Source organism: Mustela lutreola, chromosome 14, assembly GCF_030435805.1.
Source record: "Mustela lutreola isolate mMusLut2 chromosome 14, mMusLut2.pri, whole genome shotgun sequence".
NCBI classification, from domain to species: domain Eukaryota; kingdom Metazoa; phylum Chordata; class Mammalia; order Carnivora; family Mustelidae; genus Mustela; species Mustela lutreola.
Window position 1 is genome coordinate 73,893,557 of NC_081303.1, and position 20,910 is coordinate 73,914,466.

Genomic DNA, 20,910 nt, shown 5'->3' on the forward strand with positions numbered 1-20,910 from the left:
GCCGCCCTTTCTCTACCTCACCAGGGCCAAGGGCCTTCAGAGGCAAACCCAGCTTAGGATGGGGGGCTGGCCGGCGCACCCAGACCCCAGGCCCTGGGGCGTCATGAGGCCACTGCTGGAGAAGGACACGACCGGCTACTCCCATCATAAATGATCTGGAGAAAAACAGATCAGGAAAAGGGGAGCGTCAGGACAGCAGGGTCAGGAAGGGAACCACAGTTTCAAATAAGGCGCTTATGGAAGGCCAGGTTTTGTTCAACTTCGTCCTGTGAAAAATCGTCCGTAAACACAAACCGCGCAGGCCAGTGTGAGGAGCCCCACGGCCCCCCCCCCCCCGTCCGCCTCCTTCCCTCTGCGCCAGCTCCCCCCACCCCCTTGGCTAGGCTCAGAGCTGAGGTTTTGAAGCAAGTCCACACTCTCCCTTTCCAGCGGCCCAGGCTGTAGGGCTCCAGAAAGCCGCGTGGCCCCAGTTCCGGGCAGGGGGACAAAGAGCCGGGGGCCTGGAGCCCTGGGCCTGGGATGCAACACACGGGTCCCACCTCCCTTGGTGACCGGCTGTGTATCATTTCATGAGTCTCCTAACTGCTCAGAACCTCAGTTGCTCTGTCTGTGAAAGGGGCTGCGGCCTCATCCTGCAGGGCGTCTGGAGGAGGAGGCGTAGCCCTCAGAGGGTTTCATGAAGGAATGACCCGGGAGGCAGGTCCAGGGTCGGCTCTCCGCACGTCTGAACCTAGGGAAACTCAGTGACAACTGGTGGTGTGGTGGTTGAGACCAGAGCCCCGAGGCACCCAAGCCAAGGTGGGGGTCAGGACGGGGCATGGGGGAGGTCTGCAGAAGGCCACTGCCGGCTAGCCAGCCACGGTGATGGGGGGGAGGCTGAGCCCAGAGACTGGCCACGTTCATGGTCTGCCCCTCACCGCCACCTGCCGTGGATGGGCCACAGGGTCCCAGGCTGCTGGAGACAAGGGGAGCCTGGAGCCTGAATGGCCCCTGTTCTCTCAAGAGGCTTGGTCCCCTGTAAAGACCCTTATCACCACCTCCACCTCCCTCCCAGGGTGATTATCACCCAGAGGGGCCTTTCCTAGGGGACATAAAGAGACCCTCAACTCCCATCCTTGGGGCAGGATAATGGGCCATTCACACTGAGGGACCCCAGCCCCACACCTGGCCCTCTCGGGCGCCGACTCCACCGCCCCCATGGTCCCAGGGGCAGGGGAGCCCAAGTCCCCAGCTGGAGGCTCCTGGCCCTTCCCCCACCTCTCCAGCCGCCTGGACTCCCGCTTAATTTGGGGGAGGTGGGTCCGCCATTCATCCACCCCCTCACTAAGAATTTCACTCCTCTCGAAAGCCCTTACAGAGCGATGGGAAAATGGGAGGGAATAATTAGGAAAATCATTAGCGTCTCAAGGCCCATCTGAGAGGGATCAAGGGATTAAAAGCCTTCCAGCCAATCTCTCCGACTTTAAGGCTGTTGCAGGGGTTTGGGGTTTTGTTTTCAGGACTCCCCCCCCCCCCCGCCTTTCTTCTGAGTTGGGGCAGACTGAAGTCTTGGTGGATCCTTCCCTCAAAAGCCATAGGAAAAAGTCAAGACATTGAAGTCCGAGCAGAGAAGAATGGGGGGAAGCAGGTGTGTGGGGGAGGGGCTCTTCCCAAGCTCTCCTGGGCCACCTGGGGCCACTTCTCAGGGTGTGAGTGCACAGGGAGGGGGCACTGAGGCCCGGCCGGGCCAGAGGGGCACCTGGCGGGCCTGCCAGGCCACCTTTCACTGGCCCGAGCGCCCGCTGAGGGCTCAGCCTACTCTCTTGCCCCTAACTGGGTCCGTCCTGCTCCGTGGCCGGTGGCCAAGGCTGGAGGTCAGGGGGGAGAGGGAGAGGCAGAGCGCCCGGCTCACGCTGTCCTCGAGGCGCCCACAGTCCATTTGGGGCGAGCCGATAAACAGCGCATTACACCCTGCGAGGGCGCCGACCCCGGGCCGTCTGGAGGGCTTAGCCACCTTCCCCCCAGAGCGAAGTCCGGCTTTTCTGCACAGGCATTCCGGGCGTTCTGAAGGCCTGGCACCCGGTCGGCTCCTACTCTAGCCCACTGCTCCCTTCCACAGGGTCGTGCTGTCTCAGGAGAGGGTGCTCTAGCCTCGAGGGAGAAATCCAAACACTGTGCCTCCAGGGTTAAGGCAAACGGGGCCCCCAGAGGCTGTGGGTTTTTGGGACCTCCACCCGAGCTACCCCCGAATGTTCCAGGGAGGAAGGGCACTGGCTTCACGTGGCCCTGCCCTTCTCCTCTCTCTCCCTGGTGCCGGTCCTGGGGCTCTCTCCATGCCCCAGCTAAGCCCCTCGGAGCCTCTGTGGCCGGGGACACCTGCGCGGTGGGGGAACGTGGAGTCCAGGACGGAGGCAGGCCGGAGCCCACCCGCAGTCTGGGAGACCACGCAGCCTGCTGGCTTGGGCATCAGTGGCCACGGTCATTAAGGGTCTGCATTAGCAACTGCCAGCAAGAAGCCCGGTGCAGATTCCACCGATAATCCGAGGCTCGCAGGGCATGGACGGACGGCTGGCAGCCACTGTGCACCGCATGGGGTCCGGCCGGGAGCCGCCACAGAGCTGGGGAGAAGGGGGACCCTGCCCCCACCGCCAGCTCCCACCCCGGGGTTCCTTGACCCCCCGGGGCGCAGCCTCCTCAGATGCTGTTGGGACAAAATGAAGCGTGAGGAATTGCATGGAGGAGGGGAGACTTCTGGAGAGAGCCAGAACCAGACAGCAGCCCGTGGGAGGAAGGCGAGGCTGTAAAAGCCTGAGTGAAATGAGCTAGAAGGGGATTGGGAACAAGCCCCACAGTGTCCCGGAGCCACATTCCTGCTCTGGGGAGACGGAGAGTGGATGGTGTGAGCCAGGGCGGAGGGGACACTGGGGGGGCCGCCCCTCCAGCCGAGGGCTCTCCTGCCAAGAAGAGCAGGGTGGGAAAGCAAGTTTGAGAACCAGGCGATGCCCAGGACAACAAAGCCACTTCCTCTCTCAGCCTCAAGCCAAGCTTGGCCTGTTTGGGGCCCCGGAGACCCGCCGAGCAGGCCCCAGGGAGCCCCAGAAGTCCAAGCCGGGGGAGCTCAGGTCGCTGCTCCTCTGGCACGGGCCGACATGAGGGTGCCACCGGCAAATGTCCTCGTGGGAGGGCAGCCGCGCTCTGGGGTTTGGGCCGGTGGGGGCCTCAGCCGCATGTGCACGTGCGTGAGGACAAGGGTTTGCCTTCTTCCCGAGGTAGCCCGAGTCAGAATGCTCCGGAGGAATTCTGGGTCAGCCCAGAGACGGGGACAAAAGAGCAGCTGGGTGAGGAGCTGTGGGGCAGCCCAGTCGCAGAGGTGGGGGCTGGGGGCCGGCAGAAGTCTGGCTGCTTCCCAGGCCCCATGGCACCCCTCAACTCCCAGCCCCGGGGCCCCTGACTCCGACTCTCCTCTTAACTTAGAGTGTCCCAAATGCCAGCCCAGGAGGCTGCTCCCCCATCCCTCAGGGTGAGGTGGCTGGGCACATTGCTCCTGTGCCCCGGGGGAGGCCAGGGGTGGAAGGCTGGGCCGGCCCAGAGGATCCTCAGGCAGCGTCTCTCTTGTCTTCTCCACCCTCCCCATCCGGGCCTCTCGCCTTCCCGGGACCAGAGGCCTGGGTTTCCCAGGACAGCTTTCCTTTTGGTGTGGCCCCACCGATTCTGCCCTGAGAGTCTGAGGAGTGCCAGATGTATCCCTGTTTCAAGGGTTCGGCACCAGCCCTAAAAGAGCTTCTCACCCGAGTGGCGGGCGCCATCCTTCACGAATCTGCATGGAGGTCCGGGAAAGGTGGGCTCAGGCCCTGCGCCTCGTCCAGCCTCAAGCCCGTGAGCCAGAGCTCAGCCTGCAGGCCCCCGGAGCAGGGCTCCTGCCCCTCCCCGGAAAGGACTCTGCTCCCAGCCCAGAGCTCCCTCACCCACTATCTGAGTATTTTTGTAAGTAAAACTCTACACCCCAGGTGGGGTTTGAACTCAGGCCCCCGGAGTCAAGACTTCTGAGCCAGCCAGACGCCCCTGTCTGAGCATTTCAACCCAGGGTTTAGCCAGTTCCATGCGTGAGCCGGACACAGGCCCCCGGGCTGGGGTGGAGGGCCGCACCTGTTTCATTTGCGGGAGGGAACCGCACCTCAGTCAGTCCTGCCACCGTGCACCTATCTCCCAGGCCAGGCCTGGCCCCTAAGTGTGGTGGACAGGAGAAGGGGGGGCAGGAAGGGCGGCCTGCACTAGGTCTGGGTTTCAGGGGTCAGGGAGGACTCCCGGGGTGTCTCTGTCCAGGACCCTGCTTTGGGGAAACCACGAGCGTTCTTCTCCGGGCTCTGGACCGGAATCGGCTGTGCCAGTCCACTGGGTCCCCGTGATGTGAGAAAATGGATGGCGATGGGGCCAGAGGCTCTGCGGACAGGTAGGGAGAGCGGGAAGAGCCCCACCCACTGGGCCCGGTTGAGGCCCCAAGGGAAGGAACCCCAGTGGGCCAAGCTAGTGAGCAGGGGGAGGGAAGTGGGGGGCCCACCGCGGTCTGACCCCCAAGTCAAGCCTGTTTGGGGCAAGGAGTAGGTGCAGAGGGGACAGGTTGGGGTCACCTCTGCCTGGGGCCGCGGCTGGTGATCAGACTGTGCCGCGGAGACAATGGCGCTCTGTCCCGGGCGCGGGGACGACAGCTCATCTCTATGCGGTGGCTGCCGGCTCCTTTCAGGCGGTGGAAGCCGGCGGCGCAGGGGAATTCTCACAGGCCGGGGCATTTGCATACCCGGGCTCGCGGGCCGAGACATTGGCCGGCATTGTTCCCGCCGGGGCGGTGGCGGCCTCTGTGGTGCAGGGGCCGGGGTGCGCGGAGGCGGGCTGCAGGCCAGACAAAGGGGCTGGGGCGCAGAGCCGGGAGGCAGCGGGCAGGGGTCCTGATGGTGGGAGAGAAATATTGGGGTGAGGCGGGGCACCCGCCGAGCCACCGACCCACACTTCGGACACCCACGCCGTGTCTAATTCCTCCCCGAGCCAAGGAGCACGCCGTGATGTGAATCCCAATGGCACAGCTCAGGCCTTTCCCAGGCTGCGGTGTTCAGGCCAGGTCCTTCAGAGGTCAGGCGAGCTGCGGTGGCCGGAGGGCTCCAGCCGCACAGGCCCTGAGACACTGGGGAGCCTCCCTGGACGGACAGAGTTATGCAAAGCCAGAACAGTGGCCATTTCCAGAAACCCTTCCCTTAGTGTCCTGCGGGCTTCCACGCCGACCTCTGCATGGCCCGTCAACCCCATCAGTGCGTCCCTGGAGGGGCGCGAGGGCCCAGTGTCCCCCTCCATCGAGGTCCCAGAGCTGGGGTGCAGGCGGTTCACCGTGGACAAGCATCTGATTGTCTTGCATTGAGAGTGATAATGGTGGTGATCAGAGGGGGCTTCCCTGAGGGCAGAGGCCTATTGGTCCTGAAGGGGTGAGGAAAGAGCCCCCTTGGCCCCGTCCCTGCCATGTCCTTGACCTGCTTGTTGTCACCCTGTTGGCCCAGGCTGGATGGTTGGGTCACCTTGCCCATCAGGGGTGGTGCTGAGTGGGGCTGCAGGCAAGATGGGGGAGGGGCTCCTTAGACACCTGCGTTTCCTGCCCTCTGAGCTCCCGGCCACACAGTAGTGATGGGAGCATCACCCCTGTCCCCCGTCACTCACACACCCTCATCCCCAACCACAAGTGATGGTTGCCTTCCTCATGGCACAGTCCGTGGGGCGCCAGCAGCCTGCTGGCCCTCAGGACCGGGTATGGGAAGGACAGGAGGGAAAGTGAGGACAAACCAGGCATCTGGCTCGGGACAGCTCAGACCCGGACCGCGTCCCCTGAGCACTGAGCGCAGCACTGTCTCCAGGCCACGGGAGGCTTCGTGGGGGACATGGAGCAGGGGACCACCTGTCCCAGGGCACTTTCGAGGGGCGGTCCCCACCTGGGACAAGGTGGCCTTGTCCTCTGGGTGGGCCACCCCACAGTTCCTCCCTCGGAAGCTGCCTGGCTAGCCACCTCCCCTGGAGAGGGCTCAGTTGGTCCCTTCCTCCAGGAAGCCCTCCTCCACGCGGCAGGAAGCGGCAGCCAGCCTGGGCTGGAGCAGGCCACGTTTTCAAGCCTGGAGATGCGGCCGTGGTCAAGCAAGGACCAGAAGGGGAGGGTCTGGTGGAATATGCTGGCGGCCGCGAGCAGAATGACGGTCCAGACTGAACCAGGGCACACCAGGGCTCGTCCCTTTCCTGACAGGTTTTCAGGTCCCTTTGAGGACTTCTGGGGGGTGGGGGGGGCTCCAGTTCAGCGACTGGACCTGGGCCAGCACAGGGCTGAGAGCTGAGGCCCCAGGGCGTGGAGGGAGGATGTGGCCTCAGCTCTCCCCCAAGCCCCCCATCCCCGCCGGGGCTGACAGGACAGGGGACCCTCCTGCCATCTGGGCCGTCATCCTTCTGCCCCAGCTCAGGGGCCTCCCCATGACCCGCCCACCCTGGCCAGCCGTGGGGGCCTCCACGGAGGAAGGACGAAGCTGACGGTCCCCTGGGGCGCTGGTCCCTCGGGGCTCTCTGTGCTCCTGCCCCCTCCTCACTCCCCAGCCAAACTCCACACAGTGAGGAGGACGCCTGCTGGGGGCACCCCGCTGCCCCTGACGCCCGCAGTCCTTGGGTCTGAACGGCCGTTGGTCTCCAGCTCCGGCCGACGTCCGGAGGAAGGGCCGGCCGGGGTGGAGGTGTCCCGGCCCTCCCGCCCGCTGCTGGGGGGCCTCTCTGTCGCACGATCTCTGAAGCCCTGGAGCCCGCCTGACACACGGGGGGCTCAACACAGACACGGGGCAGGCATGCTGGGGAGCAGAGCAGGAGCCTCCGGGAAGGACACGGGTTTGGGAGTGAGGGGGCCGGAGGGTCACGGACACCGGCTCCCGCGCCGGGCCCGGAGCGCCCTCTGGTGGTCAGAGGAGGTCAGGCCGGGGGCTGCCTTCCCTCCCGCAGCCGCTCTGGGGGCGCTTCACACTCCCAGGGCCTCACACGGACAGGGGCAGAAGGGGCGCCTGGCTGCGGGCTACTTCCAGGGACTCCGTGGCAAACAACTCCCTCTTCCCCTTCTGGGCCCTGCAGGCGCCTGCCCAAGTCAGGAGTGGGAGCAGCTGCCGTTCTGGGGCAGGAGGACCTGGCCAGCAGTGCCAGCTGTCCTGGGACACATGGACTTTTGGGGAGAGAATGAGCTCCCCATCCCTGGAGGCAAGCAAGCCTAGGCTGGGCACCTACCTGGAGGAACTCGGCCTCCTAGAGGGAGAACCATGGGCCCAGGGAGGAGGGAGCTCGCTGGCCCCGAGGTCCAACGTTCCAACATTGTGTGTCAGAGCCAGAGAGGAGCCCCCCACATGCCCAGTGCACAAAAAAGAAGTCGGAGTCCTTGGTGTGGGTGGTGTTTATCACCCCGACAGCCTGCCTGGCGCACACCGTGCTGAAACGGCTGCTTCAGCTGCCTCACTAGACAGGCCAGTGGGGGGAGGGGTGAGATCTCCCTCGACCTCGGCCAGGTGCGGCCCCCATCTGCCCACCTTCCACCGCCCTGTCCCCAGGGCCGCAGACGGCTCTCAGCCTTTCTTGCAGCAGGAGGGACAGGAGCTAGAAAAGAACTTCCCTACGGTAGCCGGTCGCCGGTCGCCGGTCACCCGTCAGCATCTTCTAAACGCAGGGCGTCCTCTCTCAGGGCTGGAAGCAAGTCAGGCCCGGCTGTCTGGCTCCTCTGCCCTCAGAGGGCCCTGGGCTTCCTCCTCCTGCTCCCCAGGCACCTGGAGGGCAGGGGTGGGGAGCAGGTGAAGGGGTAGCCCCAGGGGCTGAGGACCAAAGCTGGGGCGGGAGGAGTCCCCCAGAGAAGAAGCGGACAGGAAGGCAAGAGGCAGGTGAGGCCGGGAGGGAGGCTCGGGTCCGAGGGGCCGCAGGCACCTCACCTCCCAGTAAACTTGGTCCTCGTAGCACTGGGAGTCCGCAGGGGAGCCCAGGAAGGGCAGCTTCAGCAGGAGGCCTGGTTGGGGGGTAGGGGTGGGTGTGAGGGGCGGGGAGGCCCAAGGGCCCCCCAGGACACCTGCCACCGACGGGTCACAGCCGGATTGGGGCAGCCCTTTTGCGCATCGGACCCTGTGCCAAGGACTCAGCAAGGCCCTTCCCGGGTACCCGCCGCAGCCCTGTGAGCTGGACCTGACCCCCAGGGCATGGTGGGGAAGTCCCGTGGCTCCCTCCTTCCCACAGAACGTCGGGGACCCTATCATGACCCGCTGTGACACAGCTCCTGAGCTCTCTGGGGCCTCCCGCAGGAGGGGTGCAGAGAGTGTCTACTGAGTAAGACATTATGCGAGGGAACAAATCGAACCTTGTCAGGGCACGAGAATCTCGGGGGGAGAGAAGGGAGGGCTGGGGATACTGAGTCATGGGTTTTATTTTGAAGGCCACAAGGAGCGAGTCGAGACATAGGGAAGGACCGTCTGACCGGGCATCAGTGGGCAGTCCGCCTCCATGGATGGATCTGGGTTCCCAACCCCCGCACCCTGCCCCTTGCCCAGTGGCCCCTTCAGGACCTCAGCCTGAGGTCAGGCTGCCCTCTGGTGGGTGGAGCGGGCAGTGCAGGGAAGCCCCAGACACCAACTCAACTCAGTGCCTGGCCGGCTCCCCACCTTCTCTGAGCACAGGGAGGGAACAGGTGCCCACTTCCAGATGAGGTTACCCCTGAACTCTACTACCCCACCCCACCCCTGGCACAAAGCAGGTGCTCCCTAATTATCTGAGCCAATGAACGTCAAGGGCATGGGATCTGCTGGCCGGTCCCCCGGGGGACAGACCTCCTCTGTCTTCTGAGCCCCGCAGAGCTCCTGCCAGCCTCCCGCCAAAGCCAAGGTCACTCACCTCCGAGGCCCCCACCCACGGAAGCAAATGTCAGTGTGACCAACAGCCCGAAGAGTTGGTAGATGGCCTGGGACGTGGCGGTGCGCCGGCCCGCGGCTACGAGCGGAAACACGCTGTCCAGGCTGCAGGGAGAGGGGGTCGGGGGACACGGGGCTGGAGCCCAGGGTCAGGGCGCCAGCGCACTGCATGGCCTCATGCAGCCAAAGGACCTCGAGGGAGCCCAGAACACCCTGTCACCCTCATGGGCCGGCACACTGCTACACGCTTTGAGAACTGTCTGAGGATCTCTTTTGGTCCCAAGGGTAATTCGAATGAATGAAAACAGTGCTTTTTGTGTTGGTCCACAAAAGGAGGAAGAGAGTGAGTGAGGTCACCCTGCCGGGATAATGACCTTGGGGAGGGTCAGGGGTGGTGAGGACTCACCCTTCTCCATAAGCTTCGTGGGTGGCCAGCCCAGCCACAAGGACCCCCAGGAGGGCTCCCAGGACTCCAGGCATCCCGTGGAGGTTGTGGACACCACATGTGTCTTGGACTTTGAATTTTGCCTCGAGGATGGGCTGGAGGACAGGACACCCGTCATGAGTCTTGAGTGCCCCCCCCCCGCCCTGGGCTGTTGGAGATGGGGGAGGAAAGGGGCTGAGTGCCCCGTGCTCTGCCCAGGGCCCCGGGAGATGTCCATACCGTGAAGAACTTGTATCCCAACGTGGAGACCGTCCCAGCCAGGAAGCCAGCTGCCAGGGCCCCAAAGGGCGTCAGCATCATTTCACCTGCTGTCCCCACCACAACCCCTCCGGCCAGCGCAGCATTCTGGATGTGGACCTGGGGCAGCACCAGGGAGGGGGGCATGGGAGGCCCTTCCGGATGGCACGCCCAGCCCGGCCCACCCCGTCCAGCACAGCCGCATCTCCTGCCTCTAGAGTCCCTCTGCCGACTGACCCCTAACCCTCCAGCTGGCCCGAGGTCTCCTCTTGCGAGGACCCTGCACATCTGGTTCCCAGGCCTGTGCTGAGTCCTGTTCTCTTGGAAAACAGGCCTTACGGTCTCACAATGCTCCTCCCCCGACCCATCCCGAGGCCTCCCCGAGGCCTCCACCCCTACCATGTCCAGCCGGCCCCGCTCCCCGACCAGGGCTGACAAGGCAAAGGTGCTGAGGGTGCTCGCCGTCAGGGAGTAGTACGTGTTGAGCGCTGTCCGGTGCTGCCCGTCCCCCAGCACGGTGGGCGCCGAGTTGAAGCTGGGCCAGAAGACCCACAGGAAGATGGTGCCTAAATGGGGAGCCCAGAGGAGAGCTGGGGGGCAAGCCTCCCGGGGAAGCATGCCTTCCTGAGGGAGCCCCCGACTTCCAGCCAAAACACCCCTCCCATTTCACCACAGACCTGGAGGTGAGTGAGAAATGCAAAATCTGGGGTGCCTGGGAGGCTCAGTGGGCTGAGCGTCCCCTTGGCTCCTTTGGGTCATGATCCCGGGGTCCTGGGATCGATCGAGCCCCACAATCCTCTCCCTGCTTGCGCTCTCTGTCGCTATCTCTGTCTTTCTTTCAAATAAAATCTTAAAAAAAAAATGCAAAGCCAGCCTTTTTGTGGGGGCCCAGGCCCTCTGGCCATTCTTCAGTACCACCTACGAGACAATAAAATCTCCATTTCCTTTCCTGCCTTGTCTGTGAAGGCAGAGACGTGTGCCTGGAAGGGGGAGGCGGTGGTGACGGTCAGCCCCAGCCGCTCCCAGGAGGGACCCATGACCCCTCCCTGCGCCCCGGGCATGCAGGGGCCTCTGGGAAATCGCCGGGGCGGGCAGCGTGAGGGGCAGAGTCCTGGAGGTGGTAGATGGGGAGAATGGTGGGAGCAGCTGTGCTGGGCGGAGCCTGGCCTCTGACTTGGGGTGGGGGCTGAAGAGTTGTAAGCAGGGATTGGTGCCGTCAGACTTGGTCTGGGGCTGGGGAACGGGTCTGGGGCGTGTGAACATCCCAGGACTGAGTTCCAAGAACATGTCGAAAATAGAACAAAAACAAACCCGCTGACACTGCTGAGCAGACCCCGGGCTCTTGGAAGGGAGAGCCCAGCAGGACCCCAAGGACTGTAGGCAGTACCCCGAGAACTCGCCTAGAGGTGGTCCTCTCTAGCCACCCCAGCCCCCCCCCCCCGCCCACACAGGCCAGCCTCACCAATCATGGCAAACAGGTCGGAATGGTAGATGGAGCCCTGGCGATGTTTGCTCTTCTCCAGCTGAGGCCGGTAGAGGACCCGAGAGAGGACCAGCCCAAAGTAGGCCCCGAAGGTGTGGATAGTCATGGAGCCTCCTGCGTCCTTCACCTGGGGAGGGAGAGCAGACGTGTAGGGGCGGCCGTCCGCCCCCCCCCCCCCGCCGGCCCCATGCTCTCCCAGCTTGGGCCTTGCCCTGACGGGCCCCCCCCCGACTCACCCCCAGGAGGCTGAGGAGCACAAACTCATTGATCCCGAACAGTACGGTCTCCAGCAGGGCCATGAGCAGCATCTGAGCAGGCCCAGTCCTGCCCAGGACGGCGCCGAAGGAGATGAGCACAGCCCCCGCACAGAAGTCCGCGTTGACCATGCTGGGGACACAGGACAGAAGCGCGGGAGGGGCCGGCAAAGGGGGCCCCGGAGGCCCAGGTCAGAGCCAGCAGGCCGGGAGCACCGGCATCTGGGCCCTTCCCTGGTGGGTGGGAAGGGCTCCCGTGGCCCCCGCTCGTGGCCGAGGAAGGCAGTCTCGGCGAGGTTCTGGGACGTGGCGTGCGAAGCCCACAAGGGGCAGGAGGACCAGATCCTGAACCAGGAGTGCCCCGAACCCCTCCTTTCCCAGGACGCCGTCCATGCGCCCAACAGCCCTTGGGTAAGAAGGGGCTTAGAGAAAGGGCCAGGTGTGGCCGGGTGTGCCACGGCCGAGGGAGCCGGCAGGCCCCTGGGGCAGCCCCCGCAGGTCTGGGAGCCGACTGAAGGACAGGGCCGCGGCTGGCTCTCCCTGCCAGGCAGGGGCCTCCCAGCTAGCCCAGGGCTGGGGAGGAGCCGGGAGCCCACCACTGCCCACCTCTGCACGCCCACACGGATGCGGCCCCCGTGCATGGAGTGCAGGAAGCCCTGGATGAGCGTGGACCACTGCAGGGCGAAGGCGGCCAGGAGGAAGGTGAAGCCCACGCTGCTGAAGCCGTAGCGCTGCAGGAAGGCCATGAGGAAGCCGAAGCCCACGAACACCATGGCGTGCACGTCCTGGAAACCTGCGGGGGCACTCACAGCTGCTCGGTGCCGTCCACCCCCACAGCCGCCCTTGCCAGCTGGGGCGCCCAGAGGCTGGAGCCGACCGGCCCTCTGAGACCCCCCAGCTGCGGCGGGGACCCCCCAGCCTGGGTCACCCCCCAGCCTGGGTCACCCCCCCCCCCGGCCCGCCCTGCTGTCCCCATGTGGGAGCCCGGAGCCCAGCCTCCTGCTCTCTCCTCTGGCCCGTCTTCCCACCCCTGACGGGGCCCTCCTGCCCAAGCTCTGCCCTGCGGCAGCCCCTGACCCCCCACCCCGGGCTCCAAATTGGCTCCCCCTTCGCACTTCGTCCGATTTTTCCCTTTCTGCTGGGAAGTCCTCCTCCGTGTCAATCTCCATTCCTCAGACTTCGGAATCTGTGCCTCTCTCCGTTTTGAGGATTTTAAACTTTTTAAAAACAATTTATGAAACAACTTTATTTATTGGGGGGGGAATAGCTCCAATTGTGAGCAGAGAATTCCTCAGGGATGGGGGCGGGGACGGGGACAGGAACGGGGGGGGGGCGGGGCTGCTGGGACACTGCCAACGGGACCCTGGATCTGTGCCTTACAGAGGCTCGGGGCAGGAGGGTTCTGCTCTTTTGCGTGTGTATGTTGACTTTATAGAAGACTTGGCTGGATTCATCCCACGCGGTGTCACACAGTGCCAGTGAGTTTCTGGGCAGGGAGATAGGACGCTTCCTGCTTGCGAAATAGGCGAATAGATGTGAGGCTGATACCCACGTCTACAGGGACGCTGGGGACGCGTTACACGGCAGCGGTTTGCTTCGGTGTCCGTGTGTGCCCGCACCCCTCCCTCACTCCGTGTAAACAGGGTTTGAGACGTGACCTAGTGCGGCTCGCGGCCGGCCGGCCCTGCTCGGTCTTTTGGAGGAATTCCGTGAGGGGTCTTTGGCTTTAACTGAGAAATGCTAGGGGAGAGTCATGAATGTGGTCAGAAATCACACAGTGTCAACAAGCTATTGAGAAACGGGGTCAACTCTGACCCTAAACTCCCCTTTTAGAGCTCCACGTGAGAAATCTCCCTTGGAACTTAGTCCTAGTCAATGTCACCTCCCCCAGGGCCCCTGGCTGCTTCCGCCACATTCCCCTGACAGAGATTTACTAAGAACTGGGGCACCAGGCTCTGGGGACACGGCTGTCACCGCAGCTGCCACTGCACCTGCCCTCAGGGAGCGTCCAACATAGACGTCGGAGAACCAGGGACCCACGCGCGGAAGCCCTCCTAGCCTCCGGGGAGAACACATAACTGGTTGCATTTCCTTTTTCTCTTGGCTGCCTGGAAGCTCCGACCGAGCCACACCAGGATTGCCGCTGGGACCACGGAGGCACTCATTCCTGATGACTACTATTCATTATTTATGTTCTGCGTCTCGGCTTTTCTTTTCTCGTCCTCATTATGTGTTTGTTGTAAATGACCTCAGCTCTCTTGTAGAGAGAGGGAGATCATAAAGGAAAAAAAATCACGGTCCCCTTTTTCTTTCGTCTGAAGAAGCACCGGCAGAGGCCAAACGTGTATTGCTGGACCGTACACGCGATTCGCAGCTTCAGGAGAAGCAGATTTTTCTTGTGCTGGGTGTGGGCTGACAGGAAAGGAGGTTGCAAGCCCCTGCAGATGGCTGGGTGGGTCTGGGGCTCAGCTGCCCCCCACCCCCAGCTGCCCAAGGGGTAAGGGCCTGGGGGTCCGCTGCCTTTGCGAAGTGTCCCCAGCACCGTGCCACTTCTCCAGCACTGTGCGCCGCCGAGTCACCAGCTCTGTCCTCCCTCTCAGATCTTAAAACCCAGCAAAAAAGGAGAAGAGCCACCTGGAAGGCAGCCTGTGCCCTAAGTTCTTTGAGGCCTTGCTGTCTGGTTTCTTTTCTCCTTGTGGGAAACAGTAAAGGGGTTGCCATGTCTGTTCTTTTGTCCAAGGACAGCTGGATGGCAAAGGGGCCTGGGTTGCTGGGCTCCGTGACCCTGACGAGCAGAAACTGCCCCAGCACTTGTCTTAACTGGCAATAATATTTATATCTCCTGCTCTGGGCTTGTTTTCAATCACAACTCAGTCCCTTGACCTTTCAACTGGAGTCTAAACATTAAAAAATCTCCTTCACAGCGGGGCATTCCGCAGACTCTCCATTGGCTGTGGCCACCAAACCCATGCACCTTTGGTTGGAGAAAAGATAAAAGTCCCTAGAGATACCCATTACCCTGCCTCCTTCCCTGACTGCTCCTGCCCAATCCACTCGTTGGCTCCTGAGCAAAATAACAAGGAACAAGGGGGCACTTAGAGCTGGACTGGGTGACCACGGACAAGTCACTTAACCTCTGTGAGCCTTGGTTTCCTTACCTGTAAAGTGGGGCTATAAACACGCCCAGCAGAGGAAAGGGAGTGGTGACCTGGGGGTCCACCTCCTCTCACACTCGACTCCCTCCTCCTCCCAGAGGTCACAGACCACTCCGGTCCAGTCACGTCCCCTCCCCCACGTCTTCCAAGAAGACCCCCATTCCACCTGTCCTAACCCCTCTCCCCAGAGCTAAGCTCTCAGAGGCATGTGACACAGGACCTGCCCATACCGTTTTCTGAGACTCTTTCTCATGGCTGTGGCCGTGTCCCCCGTCAACTTGCCTTTTCTCCTCTATCTTATTTCCATGACTTGCCTCATGGGACAGGAGGAGTTGCCGCAGCTGGGCGGCTAGGGGACCTGGCTCAAGCCTGGCTGACTTGGTGTGTGATCTTGGGTAGCCCCCTGAGCTCTCTGGCTGTCTCTGCACACCTGAGGCGAGTGAACCAGATGGGCTCTGAGGGTCCCTCCTTCGGCCAGAGGTCAGACGGACCCTCAGAGTGGCCGTGCCCTTGGCACGTTAGCCCCACGGCTCAACACCAGCTGCAGAACTCCCTTTCATCTCCCGAACCAAAGGGCGGTGGCTACGCCTCCCTCTGGCCCTGACCCCTTCCCCTGGACTCAGGGGCAGGGGAAGACCCGGCTCATCAAAGCCCCAGGCTCCAGAGACCTCACACTTCCCTCCACCCCGACCTCCCCCCACACCAGGGTCCCAAGTCCACAGGGATAGAAACCTAGGACATCAAAGCGGTAGGATCTCCACTCCTATCCTTACTGCGGCCCAGGGAGAGTTGCGTGTTGCAGGAGAGCCCTGCCCCCCGCCGAAACAGAGGGGCAACTGGCTGGGGTGTTTCGGGGAGAACCCTGAGGCAAGCAAGGCACTGAGGCCTTGAAGCCCTCCGGGAGGAGCAAATACAGGGTCCTGGCAGGCAGCCAGGTCAGACCCTCGGACAAGAGCTCACTTCTCTCAGCTTGAGAGCTGTTTCCTCCCCACTCTCTACCTCTCTGGGCAAACGCGCGACCCGAGAGCCTGCCATCCAGCCGTCTGGGAAACACGGGAGATCTGCAGCCCCTGCAGAGGACGGCTGGGGGCCTGGGGGTCTGGGGGTCTGGCACTTCGAGCTGGGGCCCAGTGCATCTCACCCTCTATGCCCTCAGCATTGGCAGCCTCACTGCATCGGGGTCGGGACCGGGAGAGGGTCAGGTGGGGACAGCCTGCCACCAGCTCAGCATAGGAAAAGCAGGGTAATGACAGACCAGGGTTTATAGAAGAGACTCCCACACTCCGGACCTTGTTTGCATGTGCATCCCGCAAACTGAAGCTTCCTTCTTCCCATTGCCCAGACGGGGAAAACTGAGGCCGAGAGGAGCCCTGCCCAGCAATGGTGATGAAGTCTGGAGAGCTGGTATTTTTGGTCCCAAGAGGTGGCCCCAACCTTGAGAGAGAGGCTCTGTCCCCAGCAGGGGATGTTGCTTGGGAAGCCCGAGTCCCAGTTCCTGCTCTGCCATTCACCTGATGGGTGATTACAGGCAAGTCACAGGCCCTCTGAGCCTCAGCTTCCTCCCCCAGGAAATGGGCTAATGACCCTGCCAGGCTTCCTTCTCAGAGCTGTGGTCGGTGGTGGTGTCCTCTCTCTTGGACTCCAGAAGGGCCAGCTTTGAGTGGCTGGGGAGGAAACGCCTCCGTGCCACCGTCTTGGCTGCCTTCATAGCGAGTACCTGCCATTACCACCTTCCGCACACCACTCCCCACAGGGAGGATGCTCTGCCTGGGATCAGGGTGGAGGCCCTGCAGAGCCCGTCTGGGAACAGCCCTGCAAAGCCCAGTCACGCCAGCTGGGAGGGGAGACAGGGAGCACCTCCAGCTCGGATCTGGGTTTGAATCCCTGCTCCCTCAACTCTGGCAGCCCAAACCTTAAGCAGCCAACTAATCTCCTCGAGCCTGGGTTTCCCCATCCCTGTCCACGTCGTGGACTAAGGGAGATAATACATGTGCGGCCCCCGGCACAATGTCCGGACACCGCAGACACCAGTGAAAGGCTGTCATTATGAATCTGGGGCACCTTCTTCTCCGAGAGAGTGTTGCCCTCCGGGGGTAGAGACGCCCGAGACACCGCGGACCTTGGGGTCTTTGCTCCCCGCGCCCTCACCCGCACTCACTTGGGTAGCGAAAGTAAAATTCGTTGTCCGCGTGACTGTGATTGCCCCAGTGCCAGAGCGCGGCATCGGTTTCGGGGTTGTAGCGGACAAAGGCGGCAAAGAGGATGGCGGTGGCGCCCTGGAGGAGGAGGCACAGCAGGGGCAGCTGCAGTCGCCGGCCCTCGGCGCGGCGGGGGGACCCGGCCATGGATAGGGGCTTCCAGTCCCCGGCTCCGGCTCCCTCTCGGGGCGCGCAGGGCAGACTATCCCGGCTCCGTGCGGCAGGTTCCACCCGGGCCAGGCCCCGCCCCCGGATCAGGCCCCGCCCACCGGAGCCAGACCCCGGTCCACGCCCGAGGCTCGGCCCCACCTACCGGAGCCAGGCCCCGCCCACAGGAGCCAGATCCCGGTCCACGCAGGAGGCTCGGCCCCACCTACCGGAGCCAGGCCCCGCCCCCGGATCAGTCCCCGCCCACCAGAGTCAGACCCAGGCCCACGCCGAGGCTCGGCCACAGCTCGAAGCCCCAGCCCCCGCAGGTGCGGAACCAGGGTGGCAAAGGCCTGTGTCCGAGGCCTGAGGTGGGACAACGTCCGGGCGGGGAGGGGGTTATTAGGGACCCCCAGTTCCTGTCTCCCTTGGCCCAGCTGTCTCTCCCGCTCTTCAGGTTGGGACAGGTCCTTGGAGATGGCCTGTGACCTGCCCTGGTGGGGCGCAGCTGAAGGAGCAGGTGGAGTCGGGGGAAGAGAGGACCCTGCCCTTCGAACGTGGCATTAGTTTAGAGAGTGTTTCCCAAGGAAGAGGCCCTTTAAGGCCCCGGCCTGGCCCCTCCAGGATTACCACCAGGGACAGTGGAGGGCTTACTCAGTCTTTTCCCAACTAAAAAAACCAGATGGAGAAGGGAGGCAAAGAGACTGGGCAGGCATTGATGATTAACCTGACTGGGGGTGTCTGGGCCTCAGCAGCACAGTCCCTCCCTTGGGCCCGAAGCCTTCTGGGTCTCCCACCCCGGTCTGCATCCCAGCCTGCCCAGCAGCGGGCCGCGGTGACAGCTGGGCTCCCTGGACGCCTGCACAGGGGTGAGGACACCTGGCCTCTGCCTCAGCAGCTGGAAAGAAGGAACGCTAGATGGAAAAGGGTCTTAGCCTGGAGTCAGGAGCCGCTTCTAACATGGGCGAGGTCTACGGTGGCTGGGGTCCTGGGAGACAGACAGTAAGAACACTGACTGACGCCTACTGAGAGCCAGGCTTTGGAGACGAACCACATGAGCCCTGCCTCCCTCCAGGAGCACCTAGGAGGGAACTGAATTCCCACTGGGGTGAATGTGGGACCTTAGGAAGTACAGAGCCCAAGGGGGCCCAGGAAGAGAGGCAGCAGAACCCACGGGAGCAGGGTTGAGGTTGGGCACAGACGTGAGCTGCTTCCTGGGAGGTCGTGTCTGCAGGCGCTCTAGAAGGACAACCTAGAAATTGGGCATTCCAAGAAGGAGGAGGGGACATTTCAAGAAAGGGACCTGCAAAGACGGAAGCCTGCCCCGGGAGTGTCCAGGGTGTTCAGGGACTGAAGCTGGGGGTGGGGGGTCTAGAAAGATCTTGAAGGCCCCGCAGAGGCACACGGCCTCAGCCCATGGGCGCGGGGCCACTGGAGGCTGTCACGGGGGGAAGACCCTGGCACTGTTGGTTCTGACACCTGAAGGCCACAAGGGGCTTCAAAGAAGAGAAGTCGACGGGCGTCTCAGTGGGGCCGGTGGGTTGGGAAGCCCTGTGTCCTCCCCGCTGCCCAGCCAGGTCTGAGGGGGCTGTTGTGTGGGCAGGGCTCGTCCCTGGCGGCAAAGGAAGAGCTGCCATCCCGGAGGCCGTGGCTGAGGGTCCCAGGGACCAGCCACTCCCCCCAGCAGGTGTCAGGTGGGGCTCCTGCCCGCAAGGGGGTTTGTCCCTTCTCAGGAATGCGCAGGGACAGGTGTGACGGTGCGGTCCCTGCACAAGGGGGCTTGTCCCTTCTCAGGAATGCGCAGGGACAGGTGTGACGGTGCGGTCCCTGCACAAGGGGGCTTGTCCCTTCTCAGGAATGCGCAGGGACAGGTGTGACGGTGCGGTCCCGGCCCCTCCTCCTTGCGTCCCGTCTGTGCGGCTCATCCCCTCTGCACTTCCCACCGTCTGCTTTAGCCTCCAGCCCCGCGTGGGCTCCAGGCAACTGCTGGATTCTAGGTGTCCGGTTTCCTGACCTAAGTAAGTGACCAGCCAAGGAGTCCTGGGAGGGCAGGGGTCAGCCTCTGGGACTGCTCCCGGCAGCCCAAGCAGGCTCTCTGGCCTTCTGCGGCCCCTGGCTCGTGGCCCGGAGCTCTCTGGCACTACTTGGTCAGCAGGAAGGCTGTTTTCTAGCTCCTGCTGCAGGGGTGGGGGTGGGGGGGGATGTCTGGTCAGCAGCCTTTGGATAATGATTCTCGGACGATTCATCTGGGGTATTTTCCTGGAGCCAGCCTTCTGCCCCAGGGATGCGGCTTGCTTCCTGGGCACTGTCTGGGAGTGGGGGCTTCTTCGGGTTGCCCAGGCAGGGTCTGGGCAGGCCCTCATAAGCTGCAGAACCGGTGAGAGCAGGAAGGAGTGGGTTGGGACCTCCCAGCATCTTCTGGGAGCCTGTCCCATCTCTTCCTCACCTATTGTCTCTCTTAGTCTCTGAACGCCTCCGGATTGCAGATTCCCCCTCCTCCGTGGTTCGTTCATGCGTCCAACAACAATTCACTTACTTAGTCCCAACCCTGGGCCAGGGCCTAGGGCCATGACCCAAGACTCTAGTCAACATGGGTAACACAGCTGGGTCCTAGAGGCCTACAGAGACCTCTGTGGGATCTACTGGATATTGGGAGGTCTAGAGGGCCAGAAGAGCCGGGCCAGCCGTGGAACATAGACATCTGGGTTCCATCTGTTTGCCCCCCTGTATGGAAAGATCATTATATTTTAACAAATGGTGGTCCCAGCCTGTGTCACCCCTAGCCCAGCAGAGGGCAAGATCCTGATAGTCCTCCCCTTCTGAGGGTCCCCCCGACAGGCGTCCGCCTGCGAGGTCCTCCCTGGCCCACCACCCAAAAGGAAGAGGCTCCATCCAAGCGCTCTCAGGGCCCCTGCGTCCTCTGGGCCTGGAAGCTCTGGTGGAAGGGGGCTTTGTTTCTCAGTCCTCCCTCCACGCCACCCCTCTCCCAAAGGGCCCCTGAGTCTGTTAGCTGCTCGCATCCTGCAGCCTGGGGGTCTGCCCCATCTTGGACCTCCCTTCTTCAGGTTCCACTCAGCAGCTGGACACGTGGAGGGTGGCCAAGGGGAACTGCTGGGGGCTGCTTGCCCTGGCCCAGGGAAGACCCTGCGGTCCTTGGCTTGGGCCCAGGGCTTGGGTTACTGAGTAACTGTGGGGTTGCCCTGGGGGGGGGTGTAAATGAAGGGGCAGGATCAGGCTGCGGAGGGCCGAGGGTGTCCTGGCCCCGGTGCTAACCCGTGCTGCTAACCATGGTGGGGTGGTCAGGGAAGGTTTCCCGGAGGAAGTGATGCTTATGTTGAGATCTAGCCCAATTTCACAGCTGGGGTGGAGGAGGGGGGTTCTTCTCATGCAGCGCTCTGGTATGAAGAGAAAAGAGGCGAGGCTGGAGTGCTCCTGGATGCCCATTTTCTGGGGCTGGATGAATCGCCGCTGTCAGACCCCCCTGAAGACCACAGCCACGGCAGCACCGTGTAAAACACTGCTGTTTTTACCTCCCCGGCATGGTGAAAATTAGATCTAGCTTTCTCTGCCCAGGGCCTCATCCACTTAGGGTGCTGTAAAAGACAGATTGCTTTCTTGATCTTAAGCCCCCCATTTTTTTTCATGTGTTTAACACTCTATCTGCATTCTGGCGATGGACCAGGTGCTGTGCTGGATTCTGGCGGACGTCTCCCCCACGCTCCGTTGCCACCACATGGGACAGAACCACGCCCTGTTCTTGGGCCGCCAAGACAGAGGAGACAATGTCTCAGTCACTAAGGCTTGACGGTAGCCGTGTTTCCAAAGTACAGTCCTTGCCTAACCTGCTGGGGGTCTGAGTTCAATCCCCGATCAGTGAAAGTTTTGGGAGACCGCAAAGTGCAGAGGGAAGGGCGTAAGGACGGAAGGACATATGGAACGCAAGGACGTAAGTCAGTCTCAGCTCGGCCCCAGAGAGATTTTGCACAAGTTGTTTACCAAGCCTCCAACCTCTGTTTCCTCGCCTGCTACAGGGAGGGAACTCACCTCCCAGGGGCTATCGTGAGCATCAGTAT

At 62.8% G+C, this 20,910-nt stretch overlaps 1 protein-coding gene across 1 annotated transcript; it reads right to left on the reverse strand.

The window, feature by feature from the left end:
* Positions 1-7,408: 7,408 nt before the first annotated feature.
* RHBG (Rh family B glycoprotein) lies at positions 7,409-16,926 on the reverse strand. Its single transcript, XM_059145580.1, has 10 exons — positions 16,651-16,926; positions 11,944-12,130; positions 11,320-11,470; positions 11,063-11,210; positions 10,000-10,166; positions 9,583-9,720; positions 9,325-9,458; positions 8,902-9,023; positions 7,953-8,026; positions 7,409-7,793 (listed from the first exon to the last, which is right to left on the reverse strand). Exons 1-10 carry the CDS (start codon positions 16,835-16,837, stop codon positions 7,725-7,727), a joined length of 1,377 nt encoding a protein of 458 aa, XP_059001563.1. The 5' UTR covers positions 16,838-16,926; the 3' UTR covers positions 7,409-7,724.
* Positions 16,927-20,910: the final 3,984 nt, after the last annotated feature.